This window comes from Camelus dromedarius, chromosome 27 (assembly GCF_036321535.1).
Source record: "Camelus dromedarius isolate mCamDro1 chromosome 27, mCamDro1.pat, whole genome shotgun sequence".
NCBI lineage: Eukaryota > Metazoa > Chordata > Mammalia > Artiodactyla > Camelidae > Camelus > Camelus dromedarius.
Window position 1 is genome coordinate 16883584 of NC_087462.1, and position 21070 is coordinate 16904653.

Below are 21070 nucleotides of genomic sequence, written 5' to 3' on the forward strand. Positions count from 1 at the left end.
GTTGCAGTGAGCCTTCTAGAAGGAGGGTGCTAACATCCAGCCTGAGAGATGGGCTTGGACCAGTTGTGAGCCTCAGGCTGACTCCGTCGCTCTCAGCTGTCCCTAGGGAGCTTTGGCAAGAGTGGAATCACAATTTGATCCTAGCTGAATTTTCTGATAAATTCTTCAGGGTCCCACCTGGGAACCAATACGGTTGGTAAAAAGAGTAGCCACTATGCTCTACACACCAGACAGCCAGGCAGTTTTGACACTTTGTGAAACATGGGGATGCCCGATGCAGATTGTCATCGAGGCAGAGAGACATCCCAGCCTGGTACGGAGAGGGGTCTCAGGGGTACCTCCGGGCATGGACAGTGCTTTGCTCCACAAAGAACTCTGTGCCTCTTCAAGGGTTTAAACAGACTGGGTAGACACAAAATGGGGAGCCTGACTGGCTCACACCAATCCCCTTGGTGACAGGGTTACCAGATTCAGTGTGGGATCCCAGTTAAATCTATTTCAGATAAATAGTGAATAATGCTTTTAGTAGAAGTACGTTCTGAATGTTGCGTGGGAAATTCAAAATTTAACGAGCATCCTGTGTTTTTATTTGCTAGATCTGGCAACTTTACTTGGTGGCCAGGTCTATGCTGAACATTCTTTTCATCTCATCTTCGGGTCAGGCCCATAGCCTTATCTTCCCTTCATGGCCACAGTGACAGACCCAAGGAAGGGCATGTGACCTCAGCTCAGACAATCAGAGTCCTTGACTTGGATGTCTAAAAGTGATGCTGGAGAAATGAAGCTGTCTCTTCTCAGGTGGCTCAAGGGGGTAGGAATAGAGGTCTGGCCTTCTTTGTGGCTATGGTCACCTTTATGGAGAAAGCCCATTGACAGAGAATAAAAACTGGGCTTCGTGGACGAGCTACTCCTTCACCTCCACAAGCTATCTTAACAGCCTTCAAAAAATTTCCCTTTTCCAATTTAGCTAGGTCAAGCTGAGCCTTACCAGTCCTAAGCTAATACAGAGCTGTTCAGCTCAAACTCATAGGTTCAGCCTCCTGGACTAAAGAAAAGAGGAATTTGCCCTGAGAGTGCTTACAGACAGGTATGCCCAATCAGATGCCCCTAGCTCTGTGCCCGAGAAGGGGGAACGGGACGCAATCATTATGCCAAACAGACCACACATCCCCCAAGACTACCTGCCTTAGGTCCGCACAACCACAGGCAGGGCTGACCAGAGGCGGCAGGAGGAAGCCATCTCAGGGCCACTGTCTCAAATATCTTCTCTCTAAAAATACCTCCCCAACCCTGCCTGGCACAACGCCTAAAATTTCCACCCTTAGAGTTTATATAATGTTTGGCTTAAATCATTAATTACCTCTATAATTGCACATCCACTAATGGTAGAAAAATGTGAAGGTGTGGGGAGGGCTGTGCATGAATTCGTAAGTCAAGTTCCAACAGATTTTTGTAATTCTATTGAAGTGGCTGATCGTTTGGAAAGCAGAGTTCTGAGAGTGTTGGACGGGAGTCCAGGAAACTTGCAGCGTGGTGGGAAAGCATTCATACACGTGGCGCTGCTGAGTCTGGAGGTGGCAGTGGGCGTCTGATAACGGGTCCTCCCGGACAGGCAGAACAGGCAGAGAGCAGGCGCAGGCGGGAGAGGTGCCAGGCTGGGGAGGGACTCGACCTGTTTCCCTGTTTCACGCTGGCCCCAGGCTGAGCCTGGCGTTGTTTCCATCTCTCCACCCTGGCTTGAGCATCTCTTTTCCACACTGCATCTTCCCAGTGGCCTGTGGCATCCTGCCCGGGTGGGCGGAGACCTCGCGCACACCTGGCGGGAGACCCCGTGGATTTCACCTCCTCCGCCTTCCTGGAAATAGACAAGGGGAGCTTGTTTCCACCCTTCGTGTTTTCCTTCACTGGGTGTTGTCGGCCTTGCTTCATGCAGTACCAGCGGTTCTCAAACCTGAGCCTCCATCAGAATCACTCAGAGGGCTTGTTCATGCACAGACGCCCAGGCTCTACCTCTGCCTGAAGTTTCTGACTTACAGGTCTGGAGTGGGGCCCAATAATTTGCATTTATAACAAGTTCTCTGAGGATGCTGATTCTGCTGGTCTGGGAACCACAGCCTGACACCACTGGCCTTGTGGGAAGGCAGCAAAGTCTTAGTCACCATGCCCCTTCAGAGCCTCGCTGAGCATCAAGCACAAAGTAGGAGGTTAGGAAATGCTCGTTAACCGAGCTCTCCCACGCTACTCAAGCCTAATCACATGAGCACACGGAATTTGCAGACATCAGGTTAAATGTAGTCAGTGTTGCTGTTGAACGTGTTTTTTACACAGAGGCATCTCCCACATATTCACATAGGAGGGAATTCAAGGTGGCAATCTCGGTGGAAAGAGGGAGGTTGGAGGTCTTGTCTTGAAGCTACATTTGCATAGGAAACACGCTGTTCTTACCTCGACTGTGTATTTGCGGTAGCTTTGGAGAAGATTTGATGGACGTCGTTTGGAATGGCCCCGCCCACCTCCCTTCCCCACCCAGCTGCACCTCCCAACCACCGCTTAGCGTTGCCAGCGACACCACACGTGCGTGAAATCTGGGAGTCAGGTCAGCAGGTCTGACACTCCTCTTTCAAGCATCTCTCCAAAAGGATGGCTTCAAGAGTCAGTGCAGTAAGGTGGGAGCGAATGAGATCAGAGATCTGTGCTTCTCAGCAGCTGTGCGTGGCCTCTCTGCCAAGGTGTTTAACCCTTCTGGGCTGGTCTCTGTGACCTCTCCTGTAAAATGAGTCCAGAGGAGACCGTCCTGAAGCATTTTCCCACATCAGATTCTGACGTTTTAGTACAGGAGGCAGGCCATCTCCAGTTTAAGAAAGACTATTTGCTTGAAATCTAGCTCTTTGGAATCTGAAAGACACTTTCCTCCAGACAGACCATGTTACTTCTGGCCACATGGTAACGTGTTCGTTGAGTTCATCACTCTGTGTCAGGCTAAGTGCTTTGCTTTGTTTGATTTGATGTGACACAACACTCCTTGGGAGGCAGGGAGTTTTAAGATTCCCATTTTATAGAGGAGGAAACAGAGGGTCTGAGAAATCAAGACACTAAACGAAACAAAGCTCTGTCAGAGCCTCACGGACACGAAGGGCCAGGGAGACCTGGATTTGAAGGCAAGTCTTCCTGGCTCCAGAGCTACTCTAATCACCACGTTCTCCTGTTTCCCCCAAAGTATACTTTACCTACAGTGCACCTGACGCGTGGCGTCTGGCCTTGAGGCAGGAGGCAGCATCCTTTTTTGGCACTTCTGCTATGAGGGGCAGAAAGTATTACGGTTAAATATTCTGAGCCAGAGTCCCCAAGTTCAAAGCCCCCAGGTTCAAAGCTACGACTGACGCTGCAACGACCAATTTATTTAACGTCTTCCTGTGTAGTTTCTTCAGCTATAAACGGGTATAATAAACGTATCTGTCTCTGGAGCTATTGTAATAAGCGATTAATATGTTTAAGCGAGACCAGATAAAAATTACTGATATTCTGCCATATGTGATCGACAAAAACATTTCCTATCTAGATATTTAAAATGTCTTAGTGTCTAGCACACAGTAAACACTGTATTAGAGTTGACTATTTTGTTTTCTTTTTTTTTGACAGTTTAAAATTTTTTTTGAAGTATAGTTGATATACAATGTTAGTTTCAGGTGTACAGCAAAGTGATTCAGTTATACATATACACATTTATGTGGATATACACATAATTTTATATATGTGTATGTATACACACATATTTTCAGATTTTTTTTCCATTGTAACTTATTATAAGAAATTGAATATAGTTCCATGTGCTATACAGTAGGTCCTTGTTGTTTATCTATTTTAGGTATAATAGTGTGTGTCTGTTAATCCCAAACTCCTAATGTGTCCCTCCCTCACTTTCCCCTTTGGTAACCACGGTGTGTTTTCTTTGTTCATGAGTCAACTATTAAGCTTCTTAAAAATTGCATCGAGGGTTTGCAGGACCCAGGATCTAATAGGCGCTCAATGATTGCTGGTGAATTTATGAATTAAGTACAACCTGTGCCGCCCAGGAACACACCTGCGGTGGTCTGGGCTGTGGGTGTGCCCCTGGGCAGAAGCAGGTGGCGTGGGGAAGGACTCTCGGATTCTAGCAGGTCCCAGGCTCTCTTGGCATCACCTTGACATCAGGAGGGAAGGATCCTAGCAAGGAGGACTGGCCCCATGGGTGCAGCCTCCCCGAAGCAGGCTCAGTCCTCTGGCCCTGAAGAAATGAAGAAAAACCCTGAGGTGGTGGGGGTGGGAGGCCACGTCTTACGGTTTGCTTGTGTTTTGCTTTTATCCAGCTAGAAATAATGAGAAAAGCCAGGCCCAGACAACCTTCCTTCTAGCCCGTTCTTCTCCTGCTGGTTTTTTCTTTCTTAGACCACTGTAGAGGGCAAGGAAGACACAGAAGTAATGGTGGGTCTTTGGGAACAGAAAGACACATGTTGTAAGTTAGAAGCGATCCAGCAGCGAGTAATGTTGCCCCCAGGGTAGGAGGAGGCAGACCCCGGCAGCACGCACAGTGCGACCATGTAGTGTCGGGGCCAGCTTCTTCACTTCAGTAGCTCTGTGTTTATTTTCGTGTATCCCAAAACCTTGTAACTAATACATCAAGCTTTTTTGTTTTACAGATATTATTTTGGGATGAGGCTAAGTGGATTACAGTTTTGAAAGGAGGCAGGGATTGATTTTTAAATGCAGTAAGGAAATAATAGCACAAGGGGTGGTCAGATTTAGTAAAAAATCATGAACGTGGCTAATGGTGACTGAAGTTAGGAAAACACCAGTGGGGGACTGAGATACATCTGTGTATTCCTGGCTCTGGCGCTTAGTAGCTGTATGAGAGTGAGCACGTTATTTAATCGCTCTAAGCCTCAGTTTTCTCATCTGTAAAATGGAAATAATAGTTCCTGCTTCGAAGGTGATTTGGGGAGAGAGGGTGCCAGGTGTTCAAATAAGAAATACCTTAAAAGCAGGTAGTTTGAGAGCCTGGTACAAAGTCAGAATTCAATAGATACTCTTTATTTTTGTTGCTGTTACTATTCTTAGCCTGGTGCACTGGAAGACCTCAGTTAGCTGCATTTTTCAAACGCAGGGTGTCAAGCCATTCTTTCACTCACTGAATACTTTTTGGACACTCGTGTGTTCTGAACCTGATGCTGGTTGCTGGGACACATGGAAAAGAGGGAAGGCAAAGGTTCACTCTCACCCCGGAGATGCTCATGGCTCAGAGGTTAAGGCAGGGAGGTGGGGGGCAGGGGGAGGAAAGATGATCAGCAAACAAGCTATTACCACATAAAGCCATAGATGCTGTGAGAGGTGTGGGTACCGATATCCTGGGAGCACAGAGGAGGAAATCTGCCCAGAAGAACCCCATTAAGCCTCAATGCTCTAGATCCACTCTGTCCAATAGCCACACGTGAACTGAATTTTTCACTTTGTTTCACTGTAATTAGTTTACGTTTCAAAACTGAAGGAATATCAGTTTGGGGGGGGGGGGTTTAACAGACTTTTACCGTTTGAGCAGGACCACATCTCACTTTAACTGTCGAAAATTTAGCATCTGAACTGAGATGTGCTCTAGGTATAAAATACAAACCAGATTTGGAAGACTTAGCAAAACATGATTTTTTTCTATTGATTCTATATTGAGCTGATAATATTTTGGATGTATTGAGTTAAAAACATAGTATTAAATTTATTTTAGTTTGTTTGATGTGATTACTAGAACATTTTAAGTTACATGTGTGGCTCATGTCAGATCTCTCTTGGACCAGAGGCAGAATGCCACTGACGTGGAGATGAGAGAACTCCCAAAGGTCAGTGGGGAGACCCAGCTCTGGTTACCTTGGACAATTCTTTCTGACAGACCTGGAGCGAAGCTTAGAGGATCTGAGCGTACCAGTCAGGGGGCTGTTTCTGGGGCTGCAGGACAGAGATGTCCCTGAGTTTTAGCCATAACTCGGGAACTTGGAAGAATTGTCAGACTTAATAAAATTTTTTAAAAATCTGGTAACCCTTGACCTTGGGCATGTTAACATAACTGCAATAAGTCTCAGTCTTTTCCTTTGTGAAACAGGGATAATAAAATAACTCCCAGAGGAGTTCCTTATATTAAATTAAAGATTAAATGAAATCAGAAAAACCTAATGGGGGTATATTTAGAAATGTAAGCCTAAAAGATGTAAGTAATGAAAACAAGTGGGGTAGCTTTTCAAATGTGTTCATGCTTCTTGAACCCTGAACATGCTGGTCAGGGAGCATCCCTCTGCCAGGCTGGTATCAGAGGAGACACGAACCCCGCCAGGAGGTGACCTGGGTCCACCTGCAGTGCGATCAGCGATGGAGTTAGGAGGGGAGGGTGTGGGAAGGGCACACCAGCCAGAGGAAGGAGGGAGGTCAATTATGAACCACGTCGAATGTCTTTCTGCTGTCACTGGAATGCTTTGTACAAGCCAAAAATGCCACAGCAGTTACAACGCTGCTACCTGTTGAGAGAAATGTGTACCTTCAGCGGGAAAGAAATGTGTGGGACTTGAGTGTCACATCCAACCCCTGAAATTAGCTCTACTAAGTAAATTGTCAGAGACTCAAAATAAGCTGAATTATGGCACTTACCTCATTGCAGATGAAAATGTAGTTCTTTTTTGATGGATACAGATGGCTTTCATTCCAAAAAGAAAGTAGCCTTCCCCCCCCCCCCCCCCGCCAGATTAGCTTTCATCCAGGAGAAATTTGACCATGTTGATATTAAGCATATCAGAAAACCAGGACTACCGTATTTCGAGGATTTTCACTCCCTACTATATGATCAGGCCCTGAGAGAGAGAACTAATTTTATCTTTTTAACACGGTATTTCTTTCCGTCAGAGTCACGTTTAAACTGATTCCAGTTAGGTGTGTGAAATCCACTTAACTAAAAACCTTTTAAGAGAAAGATCAAGCCCAATTTGCTAACATGAGATTTTTTTATTCCTGAGTTTAAAAAAAAAAAAAATCCTTGAGCGAACCATGTCAAAAATTAAAAATTGAAAAGAACACTGGCAGCCTCCCCATGTGCCTAATTTGGCTTTGCTGAACAAATGACCAAATTGAAATGAGAATTACATACAGGATTTGCTCAACAGCCTTATTTCTTCAACTCATTTCTCACTCCTGAAAAATTACCAAGTTCACATGCAGGAGGGGACACGTCCATATCGACCAAGGTATCCTCGGACCACGGAGAAATAGAAAAATGGTGATTTTAGATTCTAGATGTGATGAACTTCTGCAGTGAGAGTAATTTGTCATAGAAATCCCGTCTAAGGAATCTAGGATGAGAAAGAACCATAATGCTCCCTTTGTTGACTAATTTATTAACAGGTTATTTTTGCTCATGCCCTAACGTTGCAAATAGTAGTAATAAAAATCTTAGTTGGGTGAAAAGAGAAAGCTTCTCTGCAGTGCCCTCATTGTCTCTTCATTAAGGGGTGGCATTGCCCATAGGCTTCTCTGTCTTTAAGGAGATAGAAGAGACAGTTGGGAGGGCACCAGACAAAGGGTCAAGAAACCCAGGTTCAAATCCTGGCTCGGCCAGGCATTGGCTGTCATGGGCACCATCTGTACAGCAAAGGTCCGGACCAGAAGACCTTTGAGCCCATCTTGACTGTGGCTCTGCCGTTGTGATGTGATGCAGAAAAGGAAGCCACCAAGGTTTCTCTGATAAGGAATTCAGGACAATGTGGGGAGAATACCTGGATGAATATACATGCCTCATCTTCCCTGGTGTGGGAGTGGAGCTGACAGTTGTCCCGCTGTGAGCTGAGCGGTTCAGTACTCAGGGCTTAGATGCCACAGGGCTCGGGTTCAAATCACACCTATTCCACTTACCAGCTGAATGTTACTTCAGCTCCTTGAGCCTCGATGTCTTCATCTGCGAACAGGGAGAATAATATACCCACATCCATAAAACTGATGCCTGGCACACAGCAAGGGCGTAAGAAAAGTTAGCCACGGCCGCTATTGTTCTAAAGGCAAAATGGCCCGACACCCACTTCCTGAGCGCCTCCCAGCTTCCTGCCTCCTTTGTACCGACAACACCCTATCAAGGTTGATTTGATCACCCCCTCCCCATAGAGAGATCCTGGCTGAGAGCACATGCTTGATTTGATAAGCCACTGCCCCAACTATAAGCCTTGTCAGTCTGGGCAAAATTCTCAACACCCTTCTGCCTCAGTCTTTTCATCCATAAAATGGGAATGATAACAGTACCCACCCCGAGGTTTCTCATCAAGGGTAAACAAGATAACGCATACAAAGTGCTCAGCAGAGTTTTGGCCACTGAGTCAGTACATCAGAAACACGTTAGTTTTTAATTCTAGCTAAGGAAAGTGAAGCTCAGAGAGGGCGTCTGCTTATGAGTTGTAGTGCGGGGATTTGAACCCTGACGGGAATGAATCTCTCAGGGGCCCTGGACAGGGCGACCTTTACCCTGTTCCTAAGCCCCCGGCTAGGCTGCCGCTCTCAGGCTGCCTGGCTGTGGGCTCTGGAGTTCAGTCACAAGGTTCATTGGAAGCCGTTTGCTGGGGGGCTGCCTGGGACTCAGGAAGGGAAGTGAGTCCGGACCCTCCTTCCCTCGTTTGCTGCAGCCGAGGGGACGGAGTGTGACCAGTGCCCTAACCGCCACCTCCCGGACCCCCCTCGCCACTCCCCCTCGCAGAAGGCTGTTCTTCACGAGAGAGTCCTCCCTCTTTGTTCTAGCACATGCTGCACATCTGCCGATCGATACGACATCTTATCCTCTAAAACATTCATAGTGTCTGCTTCCTGGGATTCCGGTGGCCACATGCCGCGTGCAGCCTGCCTCGCCTCCCCTTTGTAGTTGGTAGTCTTGTGGACCTGCCTCCTCTTTAACAGGACTGCCGGGTGCTATTCTTGAAAGAAAGACAAATATTGTGTGGGTTGTCAACACTGAATGACAAGCTTCAGGGGCGGCTGGAGAGAAAGATTTGTTCAGGTGTATGTGTACGGATAGTGGTGATGTGTTTTGCTATCACAAAAGCTCTTAAAATCCTAGCCCATGATTTATTTGCAGAATAAAACCTACGGATATTATCATTCTCTAAAGGTATTTTGATCACATGGGTCCTTTTTTGGAGAAAGAAAGGCTTTTATTTTATTTCTTTCCTGGGAAAAAGAGCAGCAGGAAAGGAGTAGTCTAGGCTGGGAAATGATGCTTTGTCTGACGAATGGCTGCAGGTGTGTGTTTATTGGCCCGAGGAGGAGCTGGCTCGGTGGACGGTGGGATGCCCGGCCAGCATCGCCTGACCTCCAAGGTACATTCCCGGAGACTCCACACCAGAAACAGAAAGTGGCTGTGAGCGCACGTCTGTCTCGCGTATCGATCTGCCTGGTGATGCCGGGAGCCAGGGGGCCTTGTTAGAGGTCACCTGAGCACATGAGACACCACACACCCACAGTGTCAACAGTTGCCACCTGCAGTGAGCCTGCCGCAGCAGCAGGTGCGAGGGGAAAATGGGGGTAGGGATGACACCAGCTTGGGGACCCGGCATATCCTGAAGCGGCAAGGAGCCCCATTTGTTTCCTCCAAACACAAGGGTTGATTAATCTCACACCACTTCCCTGTACCATCCTGAGCCTGTCAGGAGAACAGATTAATGCGCTGGCCCCTCTGTGTGGTTTCTTCTTGTCTTGAGAACACAGTGCTGTCTGGTCCCAGAGCTGCCTCATGCACCTGTCACCTTGTCCTCACGGCAGACGTGCAGGAGGGGCCAGGAAGCCTCCTAGCTCTCGTGAGACTAGAATCAGGAAGGCATAGACAAAACGCATGCTGAGGACCATTTTAGGCACCATGGCCAGAAGATGAGAGAACACAGGTAGAGGAAAAGGCAGGTGCATTTCTCCAAAGCCCCTCTCACTTCCCATGGTCCTGCCGGGATTCTAGCGTTGCATCTCCAAGTCATCCTTCCTCTTCTGTGTAATTCCCGGGCCATGAACTCTGCTACCATTGTGGCAGCTGCACAGCAGAAGTTGGATTCGGGCAAGTGAGTTTTCAGAGCATTCTTGGGAGATAGGTGCACAAAAGGGATTTGTGGGTGTAACTTTCCTGCAGTGCTTTGAAAATTTATTCCATTCAGTGTATTGCAGTACAGTGGGGTGAAAATAAAAGAAATCACTTCACCAAGGCGGTTTGAAAGGGTTTTTTTTTTTTAACTCCTTCAAGATTTAAATTTCTTAAACTCCTTTAAGATTTAAGGCATCTCCGAGAATGGTATCCCTCGTGGCTTTGTTTGCATCTCTTCTTTTAGGCCGAAGGTCATTTTGGCACAGGCAGCCTCCCTAAAAAACGATGTTATTAACACATGGCAGCAGGCCCCCTCCTCTCTAAGGAAGAAGCACTGTACTTGGCTGTGTCCCCGAAGGATGACAAGCAAACTCACGAAGGAAAAACTCTCCCAAGCTATTGATTGTTAGCCAGCCTGACTATAAATTGAAGTTGCCAAACGGCTTTGGTTTCCATTAACCATGGCAATTCCTTTAAGCTAAATAGCAAACTGAGTTTTTGTTTTTATTTTTTATTGAAGTTTAGTCAGTTACAATGTGTCCATTTCTGGTGCACAGTGCAATGTCCCAGTCATGCATACACACATACATTTGTTTTCATATTCTTTTTCATTAAAGATTATTACAAGATACTGAATATAGTTCCCTGTGCTAGACAGAAGAAATTTGTTTCTTTAATCTATTTTTGTATATAGTGGCTAACATTTGCAGATCTCAAACTCCCAAATGTATCCCCTCCCACCCCCTTTCCCCCGGTAACCATAAGATTGTTTACTATGTCTGTGAGTCTGTTTCTATTTTGTAAATGTAGTGTCCTCTTTTTTTTTTTTTTCTTTTTTTTAGATTCCACATATGGGTGATAGCATGGTATTTTTCTTTCTCTTTCTGGCTTACTTCACTCAGAATGACAATCTCCAGGGCCATCCATGTTGCTGCAGGTGGCATTATTTTATTGTTTATTTTATGGCTGACTAGTGTCCCACTGTATAAATACACCACAACTTCTTTTTCCAGTCGTCTGGCAATTCCTTTAAGCTAAGCAGCAAACTGGGTTTTATATTTATAGAGGACTAATGACTGCTTACAAAGGGAGTCTGTTCCTGGGTGAGCCTCGATCATATTTAGGAAGTGGTGCTGTAACTTACCTGCCTTGTTCTGTCCTGCCTAAGTAGCGGTTCCTTTAAAGAACTTGCAGGGCCGGTGAGGACTTGCAGTGAGTCACTAGCAGGAGAGCGTGGCATGGACGGTGCAGGTCCACGTATCTAGGTCTGAATCCCAGATCGCCCATTTACTGGCCGTGTGATCTTGGGCAAGTCACTTACCGTCCCTAAGCCTCAATTTCCTCATCTAGAAGATGTAGATTAAATGATCATCTCGCCGGGTGAGAATGAAGATAAGTGAGCTTTCATCCTCTTTGGAACCCTCCAGTGTCATCCCATCTCACCCAAATACCAGGCAGAGTCCCCCTCCAAGGGCCCCCATGCCCCACCCCCAAGCTCCCCCAGCACCCCCTCTCTCCTCTTCCCCTAACTTCACTTGAACCTGAAATGCTCATCCCCAGATGTCAGCACAAATTGCTTTCTGACTTCCATCAGGCTTTGGCTCAAATGTTCCCCATCACAGACATCATTGACCAGTAAACAAGGAAACTTTCAGTCCCTCCCCACCCCACCCCCACACCCCAGCATTCCCAAGCCCTGTTCTCTAGTTCTCACGGACATGTTTCATTTCTGTTTCCCACTAGAACGTAAGTTCCATGACAGCAAGGAGCTTATCTTGTTTAACTGCTCTGTTCCTGGGCCTCGGACACACCCACACACTGTAGGTGCTCAGTAAATATCTCCTGAATGATAAATGATGAATAAATGATGCAAATAATGTAATTAGCCCAGTACCTGGCACAGTGCCAAAATAAATATTCCTCATCGCCTGGAATCTATTGAGTGTAGATTCATTTCCACGTGTTAAATTTCACTACCAGTTTCACAAGTGCCCTTTGCAGATTACCTGTGCAAGTTCAGGGTTAGCGTTGGTGCCTTTGAGCCCTGATCATTCCAGCTGTGGTTCTCCCTCTCCCCTGGGCAGTGGCCCTTTCGGAATTGAGTACATTTCCCACGGGAGCCCTGGTGTTGACTAAACTGGCTGGCGTGGAGGCAGGGAGACCCAGCCCTGACCCTTCCCATCTTCCCATCTGGACCCTGAAGGCGCTCTGCCATCATTTCTAGGGCCCTGGTGAGTCTGAGCACAGGCTGAGCCAGGAGGCCCAGTGAGCCTGGCTCTCTCCTCTACTCCCTAAGCTCTGCTGGCCTGAAGTCTTTCATTTTCAGAGGGAAAGCCCAGTCTCTTCACCCGGTTGTGTATCGACAAGCCTGATCTTTCAAGATACCCCCTGTTCCTGGAGGCCTGCTCAGCAAACAGAGAACACCCGTGGCCCCGGTGTTTGCCCTCCTTGACAGGCAGGAGCTGAGCAGCTCTCTGGGGAGTGTGGCTGACGTATCGATTGGCCCTCTTGTCAAGTTGATTCTTGGCCAGCCGGTGAGCACGGAAGGTTCTCCGTGGCACCCAGCAGGGCCCACACACCCCCTAATTACTATTTCAGGCAACCCTCGTTCCGAGCTGCCACTTTCAGGGCCTACAATCTCCCATCTTACGGTTGCTGAAGGATCCCGTGCCTGCCGCGAACCCCTCTCTCTTACATTTGCTTTGACTCCCCTGAGCATTTCCGTCAAAACCTATCTGGCACAAAAACAGGCAACTTGAGTAAGAAAACATCACCCTAACTCCACGTAGGTCTGTTTATTATTCCTGCTGAAATCTGGGATCTGTGTGTGGTCTGTCCATGCGGCCTTGGTTCATTTTCCACACTCAATGAAAGTTTTCTCCAATTAGCCAGAGGGATGTTTTCAGAGTTTGGCTGCCTATCGTGTGTTTAGTGGCTGATTTCCCAGCTGCACCTGGAGTACACGGACTTCCCCTGGGAGCCTTCCCCTGCTCCAGCCCTGCTGACCCGTGGAGCCCCTTGTTGCATCTGAGGGTCTCTCTGGAGCGGAGCCTGTCAAATCATGATAAATCGTGCATTTTGGCTGTCGGTGGGGGGTGACGGAGAGGGTCTCCCAAACTCATTTCACTTCTGACCCTCAGATGGTCTGAATAGGGCCTTTTGGGACGAGCTGCTGGAGCAGTTGTAGGGAGTGGACGAGGGGACCACCTCATTGATCCAGATGTTTGGAAGGAAACGATGAGGCCAAATCTTGAGCTAAAAAAGTAGTAACTCTGGCTACTCTGAGTCTGATTCTGAGAGCAGATCACAATTGGAAATACTATGACATAATGTTTAAAGAGCTATTTACTGTTATTGTTCATAGAGACAAATGTCGTGGCCCTAAATCTGTGCTCACTCTTCCTGACTGGGTTTTTAAAAGGCTGCTGACCCTATAAATAAATGACTCTAAGAAATGCACAGACGCCTAGTGTATAAGAATGGAATTTCTCACTCGCCGTACACGTGAATGTATCAGTCAAGATTGGCTTAGGCATGCTGCTGTAACAAAGAGCCCCAAACCCTCAGTGGCTTAAGCAGTAACAGTTCCTTCATCCACTCATTTTGTATTCTGTCACTGGTCAGCCATGGCTCTGGGCTGGGCTATCTTTACTCCAGACCCAGGCTGACCGTGTGGCAGAGGAAAATAGGTATGCAGAGTTGTGTGGTGAATTCAACACAGTGAGGAACTGTCACCCTCGTCAGGAAGGGGTGCTGACCCTACAAAATGGTCATTCACCAGCCACAGGGAGATGATCATGAGGTGCAAGAAAGAGACCAGGTTTGCTGGGACCCCATTGCAAACCAGAATTTGAAACCAGGTCACTGTGAAATATGGGGCAGCCGACCACCTCCCGCTGTAATCCCCCTCAGATTTCCAAAGTCCCCCTGTGATCAGACTTCACAGTCAACAGCTTCCTCATTTGTGAAATGGCCATGATGCTAGCACCCACTCCGACGTGAGCTGTGAGTCTACAGGTAGTATCTGTGGACTATCTACCCCCGTGCTGGCCATCAAAGGGGTACGAGGACTGGCAGCAGGCATCGATCATCCTGATCGTCGAAAAGCTTCTCTTTGCAGACCCACCCGTATTGTTGTCAGCACTTCTCATTCCATCCTTTACATCTTTGTATTATTATTTTTTTTAATCTATGAGTGTAGTGTCCTCCAATCCAGCCCCTCAAATCCGTCCCCATGTGTCATTACCTAGTCCACTGCACACTTGCAGAGTGCCTTCTACATTTGAGTATGTCTGTATGCTCTGCTCGATCTTCGGGGGCAGCAGGTGCCCAGCCTCCCTCTGGCCCTGAGTAGCCATTATCCTACCTGTAAAGGGAAACCTTTACCAAAGGTAAAGGGGGAGATTGACAGAGAGACTGATTTCTCAGCCTCTGCCATCAAGCAAATCAGTAGCAGAATAAGAGAAAGAGTTCTCATTAGTCAGAAAACTCATTTACTCCACAGCTCCCCTGGGTCTTCATCCTAAGGATAACTTAGCCCATCCCTACAGGCAGAAAGATATTCTCATTTTCCTACTCAAGTAAGAGAGCAGGAATAGCTGACCAAGAAAAAAAAAAAAAGCACAAAGAAAAGCCTATTTCAGCCTCTCTCCCCACCCCAGAAAAAAACAAGAGAGAAGGTGGTTATACCCCCAATATAGTTCTCACTTATTTACGTAACATTCAACTCAACAGCAGAAAATATGCCCAAACTTGAGTTTCATTTTTGCTGCATCGCTCCTGCTGGGAGGCCGGAGCTTGTGCTCCACGGATCTGGCTTTTCCCCTTTCCCCACCTCCATCTCACTTTCTTATTTTCCTTTTCACTTCTGGGAGTTGTCTGAGAAGATACTTGGATCCTCTGACCCAAAGCCTTCTCACCCCATCTGTAGTTTTCTTGTTTTCAGAATACTTTTTTTATATATATAAAGAGATGCTATGGAACCCAGAACAAAAAGCAGGGATGGGCAGGCGTCTTTGCAAACCGAGAGACCACAGTTTTGTGGGCGCCCTCTGTACGTGCAGTAAGATTGGGGTGTTGCTTGCTTGCTAATCTCCCTAAGCTGACGGTTGCAGTATGTTCTGTACCTTAGGGTTTCCAGGATTCTTTTTTGCTTTTCTTTTTTTTTTAACAGAGGTACTGGGGATTGAACCTGGGACCTTGCGCATGCTAAGCATGTGCTGTATCACTAAGCTGTACCCCCTTCCCTGTTCTGCACCTTGGAATGACAAGACTGAGTACTAGGAGAGGCGAGCAGTGTTGACAAGAGTTTTCATGTTGATGGGACACGGGGAAGTTGTCACCTTCGCTGATGGACCCACCGCTTCCTTCTCTAGATGTACAAATCAAAGCTTTGTTAGGTCTGGGCCCCAGCTGCACCTGCCACACCTGCCTGTGTCTCTCTTAAAACACAGAGACCCTCCTTGAAAGAACCGTATCTCCAGTGCAGCAGCAACGTGGCTCACGGCAAGCCCCAATAACCCAATAGTAATTTTTAAAATCATTTAATAATAGCTAATTCCTTGGCTCCCTTCACCTGGTAATTACAAATCAGAAGTTATCGTTATCTGGAAGCTGCCACGATTAGTTCTCATTTCCTGACCTCTGTACAGTGAAAATATGTCATTATTTGAGGCAGTAGAATCTGGTCTCTTCAAGTAAGTGACCTACCTGTAACAGATAAACTACAGGAGAAAATTAGGTGTTACCTTGACAGAAAGTGTACAGTAAATGTCACTTTTATTAACATGTCTCATCTCAGAGTTGGAGCAGTGGCCCTTGCATTTCGGAGTAATATGTAGAAAGAAAACTTGGTTCTAAGATGTGGGTGTGTGTAAGAAAAAAAGCAGACATACTCACCGGGCCATCTCGCCACCTTCACCCGTAGCCATCAGTCCGAGCTGTAAGATTTGAAGGTGGGATTTTAACCTAATAGAATGCACCCTGGCTTTAGGTGGTGGTAGGCATGCTGAATTCATTTCTATGTGAACAATTTCCTAAGCATTGTTAATTGCGTTCCCTGTGGTTAATTGTTGCTCCCATCCCCACGTTGTATTCAGAACCTTTCGCTGTCAACAGCCCTTTCCCTCCTGCAGCGCTGGAGACGTAGCCAGGGCATCAGCCTGTGTCCGGCTGAAATGCCAGACAGACACAGGGTGGTTATTGTTTGGATGAGAAATGCGCAGGGGAAGGAACGCCTTTTTTTTTCGCCAAGGAAGCATTTCTTAGCTGTGGACTTTGACAGAAAGCAGGTGTGTGGGATTTGCCTTTCATTCCATGCAGGAAAAACAGCTCACCAAGAACCTTCAGGCATAGAGGTAGATCGAGTTTGCTCGACTAATTGGGACGTGGGGAGTTGGCACCAGCAGAGTGACAAGGAGGACCAGAAGGAAGTTTGTGTCTGGAGGTTTGAGGTGTACATGGAAATACAGCAACAATTCTGCAGATGTGCATGTTTGATCAGCAGAGAAGAGGCAGTGCTTCAGAACTTTCCGTCTCATTCTGTGCCTCGATGAAGTGTGAGGGTGGAGCAGGTGCGGGCCGGAGGGAGGGGGAGATGGAGAGAGAAGGACTCATAATCGTATTATTTCCAGAAAAGGATTCCATCCCACCGCCACCCCCGAGCTTTTCCCACCATGGGCTGAAAGGTGTTTGCTTGAATAGAAAAATATTTTTAAAGTCTGAAATAGAGAGGTGGGCTTTATCCTGGGTTAGTGCACCTGCAGACACTGGGGCTGCACTGGCATTTCTGTGCAGGTAATATTCTTGTCTGAACCAGACCAGCAGGCTGGTCCCATTTGGGTAGCCTCGAATTGAAACAGATTCACATTTTGAGTAGTTTCGGGAAAATCATCCTTGCCGATGCCCCCTGTCTATAAGCCAGTCTATAAACAGTAGCTCCAAAGGGGCATTTTCCCCTTTTTGGTGGCACCATTTGGAAGGTCTGGGCTGTGTTTCCTCCTCCCTCCTCTGCCGGCCGCCTCGGATCCTGTCCCCAGGAGGCTGTGAAAGCCACACTGGGAGAGGAGACCTAACCCACCCCCCCCCCCCCCCGCAACTTGCTTTCTGTATTTAGCTCATCCCTGAGACCTAGGGCAAGCTGGTTTTTGAACTGCAGCTTCCTTAAAAGGTAGTCACTTGGAAAAGGCACCTCGCCCTCCCCCTGACATTTGCATTGCTGAATTACCTATTCACATTTTCATTACTTTCTCTCTCCCGCAGCAATGCATCTGCTCGGACTCAATTGGCAACTCCAGCCGGCAGATGGACACACCTTTAACAATGGGATAAGGACCGGCTTACCAGGAAACGATGATGTGGCGACAATGCCATCTGGAGGCAAAGGTGAGGTTACAGCTGCTGCTTCCCCTCTTAAGGTCACAGGAAAGAAAATTCAGTGCTCCCGCCAGCTGGTTCTGGTAAATCTGGGAAGGTATGCAAAAAAAAAAAAAAGAAGAAGAAAAAGAGGGCGGAAAAGCACCTCCTTTCCTAGGTGTCCCCGTTAAAAGCTGTCTGCTGTCCCTGTCTGTGAACTGGGTTTGGCTGGAGCCACTCGGAGCTGGCACGGCGCCCGCCTGGAACAGTGTGCATACCTCTGCTATCTGCAGTGACTGGCACGGTCTGGAGCTGCTTGAAAGCATCTCAAGGCCTGGGCAGAAGCAGCAGGAACAGCAGCAGCTGGAAAAGGTCCTGCCTGATGGAGAAAGCTGAGAGCAGCAGGAGGCGCGTGCCACTAGGCGCGAGCCCGCTCCCGAGCGGAGAGACGCAGCCTCCCCGGGGAGGAAGCACCGCCTGGCCCGCCTGGCATCAAAGAGAAAGACCCTGGGCCGTGCCGCTTTGGGGGAACAGAGAAAGGAGCTGGGGCAACTCGGGAACAAAGCTTCTCTTCTTGGAACAGTCATGGGGGCCAGAGAAACGCTTACTGAAACAATCAGGCAACTATTTTTGCAGGGGGGTGAAAAATAGGTGCTAACAAGATGCCAAGGAGAAGTAGAGAAAACAGAACCGTGAGGAGGTGAGGACGTGGGGCAGTTCAAAGTCAGCAGCAGCCAGTGGCACCGCTAGGCTGGCCGGCGTGCAGCCCGGAGGCTTGGTTCAGGATGGGAATGACAGACGGAGAGATCATATGCAAGGGTTTCTCCAAACACAGAATTTTTCTGCCTCTTAGCACACTGGGCAGTTCACCCCCACGTTTCTTAGTGTCTTAAAATAGCCCACAGGTATATTTCAACAATGGGAAAGGAAACACTTACCGGGCATCTATTGTGTGCCAGGGTTGGTTGACCTTATGTAACTTCAATAACTCTAAAGGGAGAAAAATTATCTCGGAGAAACTGCAGCCCAGGACATTTCTGAAACTTACCTGAAATCAGACAAGTAGGCGGCTACAAATTTGAACTCGGTTTCTGTGCCCAGCGCATCTTTGGGGGAGCTGGTGGGGGTTCCCTGGATCAGGCATTTTCCGCAGAGAAGATTCCAGGATCATCTTCCTGTAGAGGTACAGATTACTCATCCCTGACATGCTAACGTCGCTTAAATTATTCTCTCCAGAGCTGTCCTCATGCTTCAAGTGTGACTTTTTCGTCTTTTGATCCAGTCCTTAAGGATTGCTCTACTCATCTGTCCTCATCATGACGCTAAATTACCTTTAAGTAAGCATGAAAAGGTTTTATCTGAGGATGAAATTATATGCTTTCCATTATCCAGTGACTGAAACTAGACCTGAAGATGAAAAGTATATTCTGCCCTAACTGACCAAAGAGCCAGGAGCCAAATTTGTGGGTCTCAGATTTGCAGTCTGCTCGCCTCTAGGGCTTGACACTCCCCGTCAATGTCACTTGAGTTTCCCTCACTCCGGGGGGCTCTCAGCTGGGCTGGTTTTGTCCCCTAGGGGACATCCAGCAATGTCGGGAGACTTTTTGGATTGTCACAATTAGAAGAGGATGCAACTGGCTTCGAGCAGGGAGAAGCTGAGATGTAGTTAAACATCCTGCAAGGCACAGGGGAGCCTCCTACAGCAAAGGATTATCCTGTCCCGAATGTCCACAGCGTTGCCCTTTGAGAAGCACTTTTAGCGGTCTCCCCTATGTTCGGTCCACAAAGGTCCTTTATTCTGCAAATCAGCAGCCCGTCCATTGAGAAAAAATGCAGAATACACATTTGGAAGTGAAGATGAATCTTCTGTGCACAGGGGTTTATTTTATGTGTATGTACACACTAAGGCTATGTACAAAGACTTTTTAAATAGCATTCTTCACAAAAGGGAATCACCGATAAGCATTACCTTCCATAAACTAAGGTCAGCCACTCCTTTTGTTTGTGATTAAGCTTCATTTCCGACCCCCACCCCAACTTCAGCATCCCACACCAGCAGGACAGAAGTCCTAACTAAGAGAATGTCATCTCAAAATTCACAAAGAAACAGACTCCAGGCTGTCTTTGGAAAGAGCAGAATTTTTTCCCCTCAGATGCAACACGCTTTTGAAAATGTTGTGTTAAGTCCTAGAACATCACGCACAATAGAATATTTTCCAAGTGAGCGATGAGACAGAAAAATGGTTGCCAAATCATTGCCCAGTGAATTTCGTCACTAGAAAAAAGTGTGAGAATTTACAGTTGCTTAAAGTTGAAATAAAACTCAGAGCATCTTTCTGAACACCAAAGTGATACTCTAACTGAAGACACCAGATCTCTTCTGAAGTTGTGAAGTTCAGTTTTAAGAACAACTAGAAAGGTTTTGGTTTTCTGCGCACCTACATGACTCTTTTTAAAGAAAATGACCTTAGGTTTGAATTTCTTTACCCGGTGACCTACCTCCTCCCCACTCCCCCATTCTATACATTTAGATAACCCGAATCAATTCCAATCGACTACTTTTCCAGTGTTTCAAAGAGACAATCAAGATATATTGGCAATAAGTTAATTAAATAATACCCCCTCCATTTTCCCGTACTATGCGATAATCCTTCACTCCGATAATGTTTTAATCAAGATACACCACACGTTGCCAGGGAGGTTAATCTTATTAAGCAATTACTGGGTGAATATCCAGCAGAAGCAAATTAAAATGTAAGCAAAACATGGGCATGTGAGTCCCATCTAAGATGGCACATCGATAGAGATTTCATTACCTGGTCTTTAGGAGTGTTTACGTTGCTCAGATTTGGAAAGGAGTCCAATAGACAGGGCAGCCTACACGCTCTGATGTTAGTGGGAACAAAGCACTTGATTAATTAGTTGGGAGAATATATGTTCTTTGGCCTTTGTCTTCCCTTTTCCATTTGTTGTTGTTCATGATTTTTTTCTTCCCCTCCATCCTCTCTTTCAATTAAACCTTAACGTGGTGGATTTGGTTGTCGGGTTTCCCATCCAGGAAGGGGAGCCCGCAGACCGCCAGGATCACTCACCATCTCCAGTGTGTTTCTATGTTAAAAGGAATGAACTCATACATCTTCATTACAAGAGCACGGAGCACATTTTCTATAGATCTGGGATTAGAGCAGCCTTGAGAACGAAGATTCAATACAATGTTCTGACCTGGTCAGATAACATAAGGGAATCCGGTTTGATTGGCTAGACCTAGAGTCAGTGGATACAAGAACTTTTAAAGGGCACATCATCTCTAGCCAATTTGTGCACTGGTCCTAAGAGTGAAATCCCAAGTAGAATTTCGTGGATCATTCTCAAAACGTATCACTCATTTTACATTCAAGGTGACCTCTACATCTGGGGTCAGCTAACGACATCTTCTGGACTAAATCAGGCCAGTTGCCTGTCTTTGCAAATAAAGTTTTATTGGAGCACAGCCACGTTCATTCATTGTCCGGGGCGCTTTTGCTCTACAGCAGCAGAGCTGAGTGGGTACACGGCCCACAAAGCCTAAAGTATTTACTGTCTGGCCCTTTACGGAAAAAGTTGGCT

The 21070-nt window shown here is 47.0% G+C and overlaps 1 protein-coding gene across 4 annotated transcripts in view; it reads left to right on the forward strand.

Moving 5' to 3' along the window:
- TENM2 (teneurin transmembrane protein 2) overlaps nucleotides 1–21070 on the forward strand; it is a 1175656-nt gene that overhangs the window by 960426 nt on the left and 194160 nt on the right. For all 4 annotated transcript variants that reach the window (XM_064480080.1, XM_031437753.2, XM_064480081.1 and 1 more), the window contains one exon: nucleotides 17372–17494. In XM_064480080.1, the coding sequence (XP_064336150.1) occupies nucleotides 17372–17494 (123 nt within the window). The remainder of the gene's footprint in view (nucleotides 1–17371; nucleotides 17495–21070) is intronic.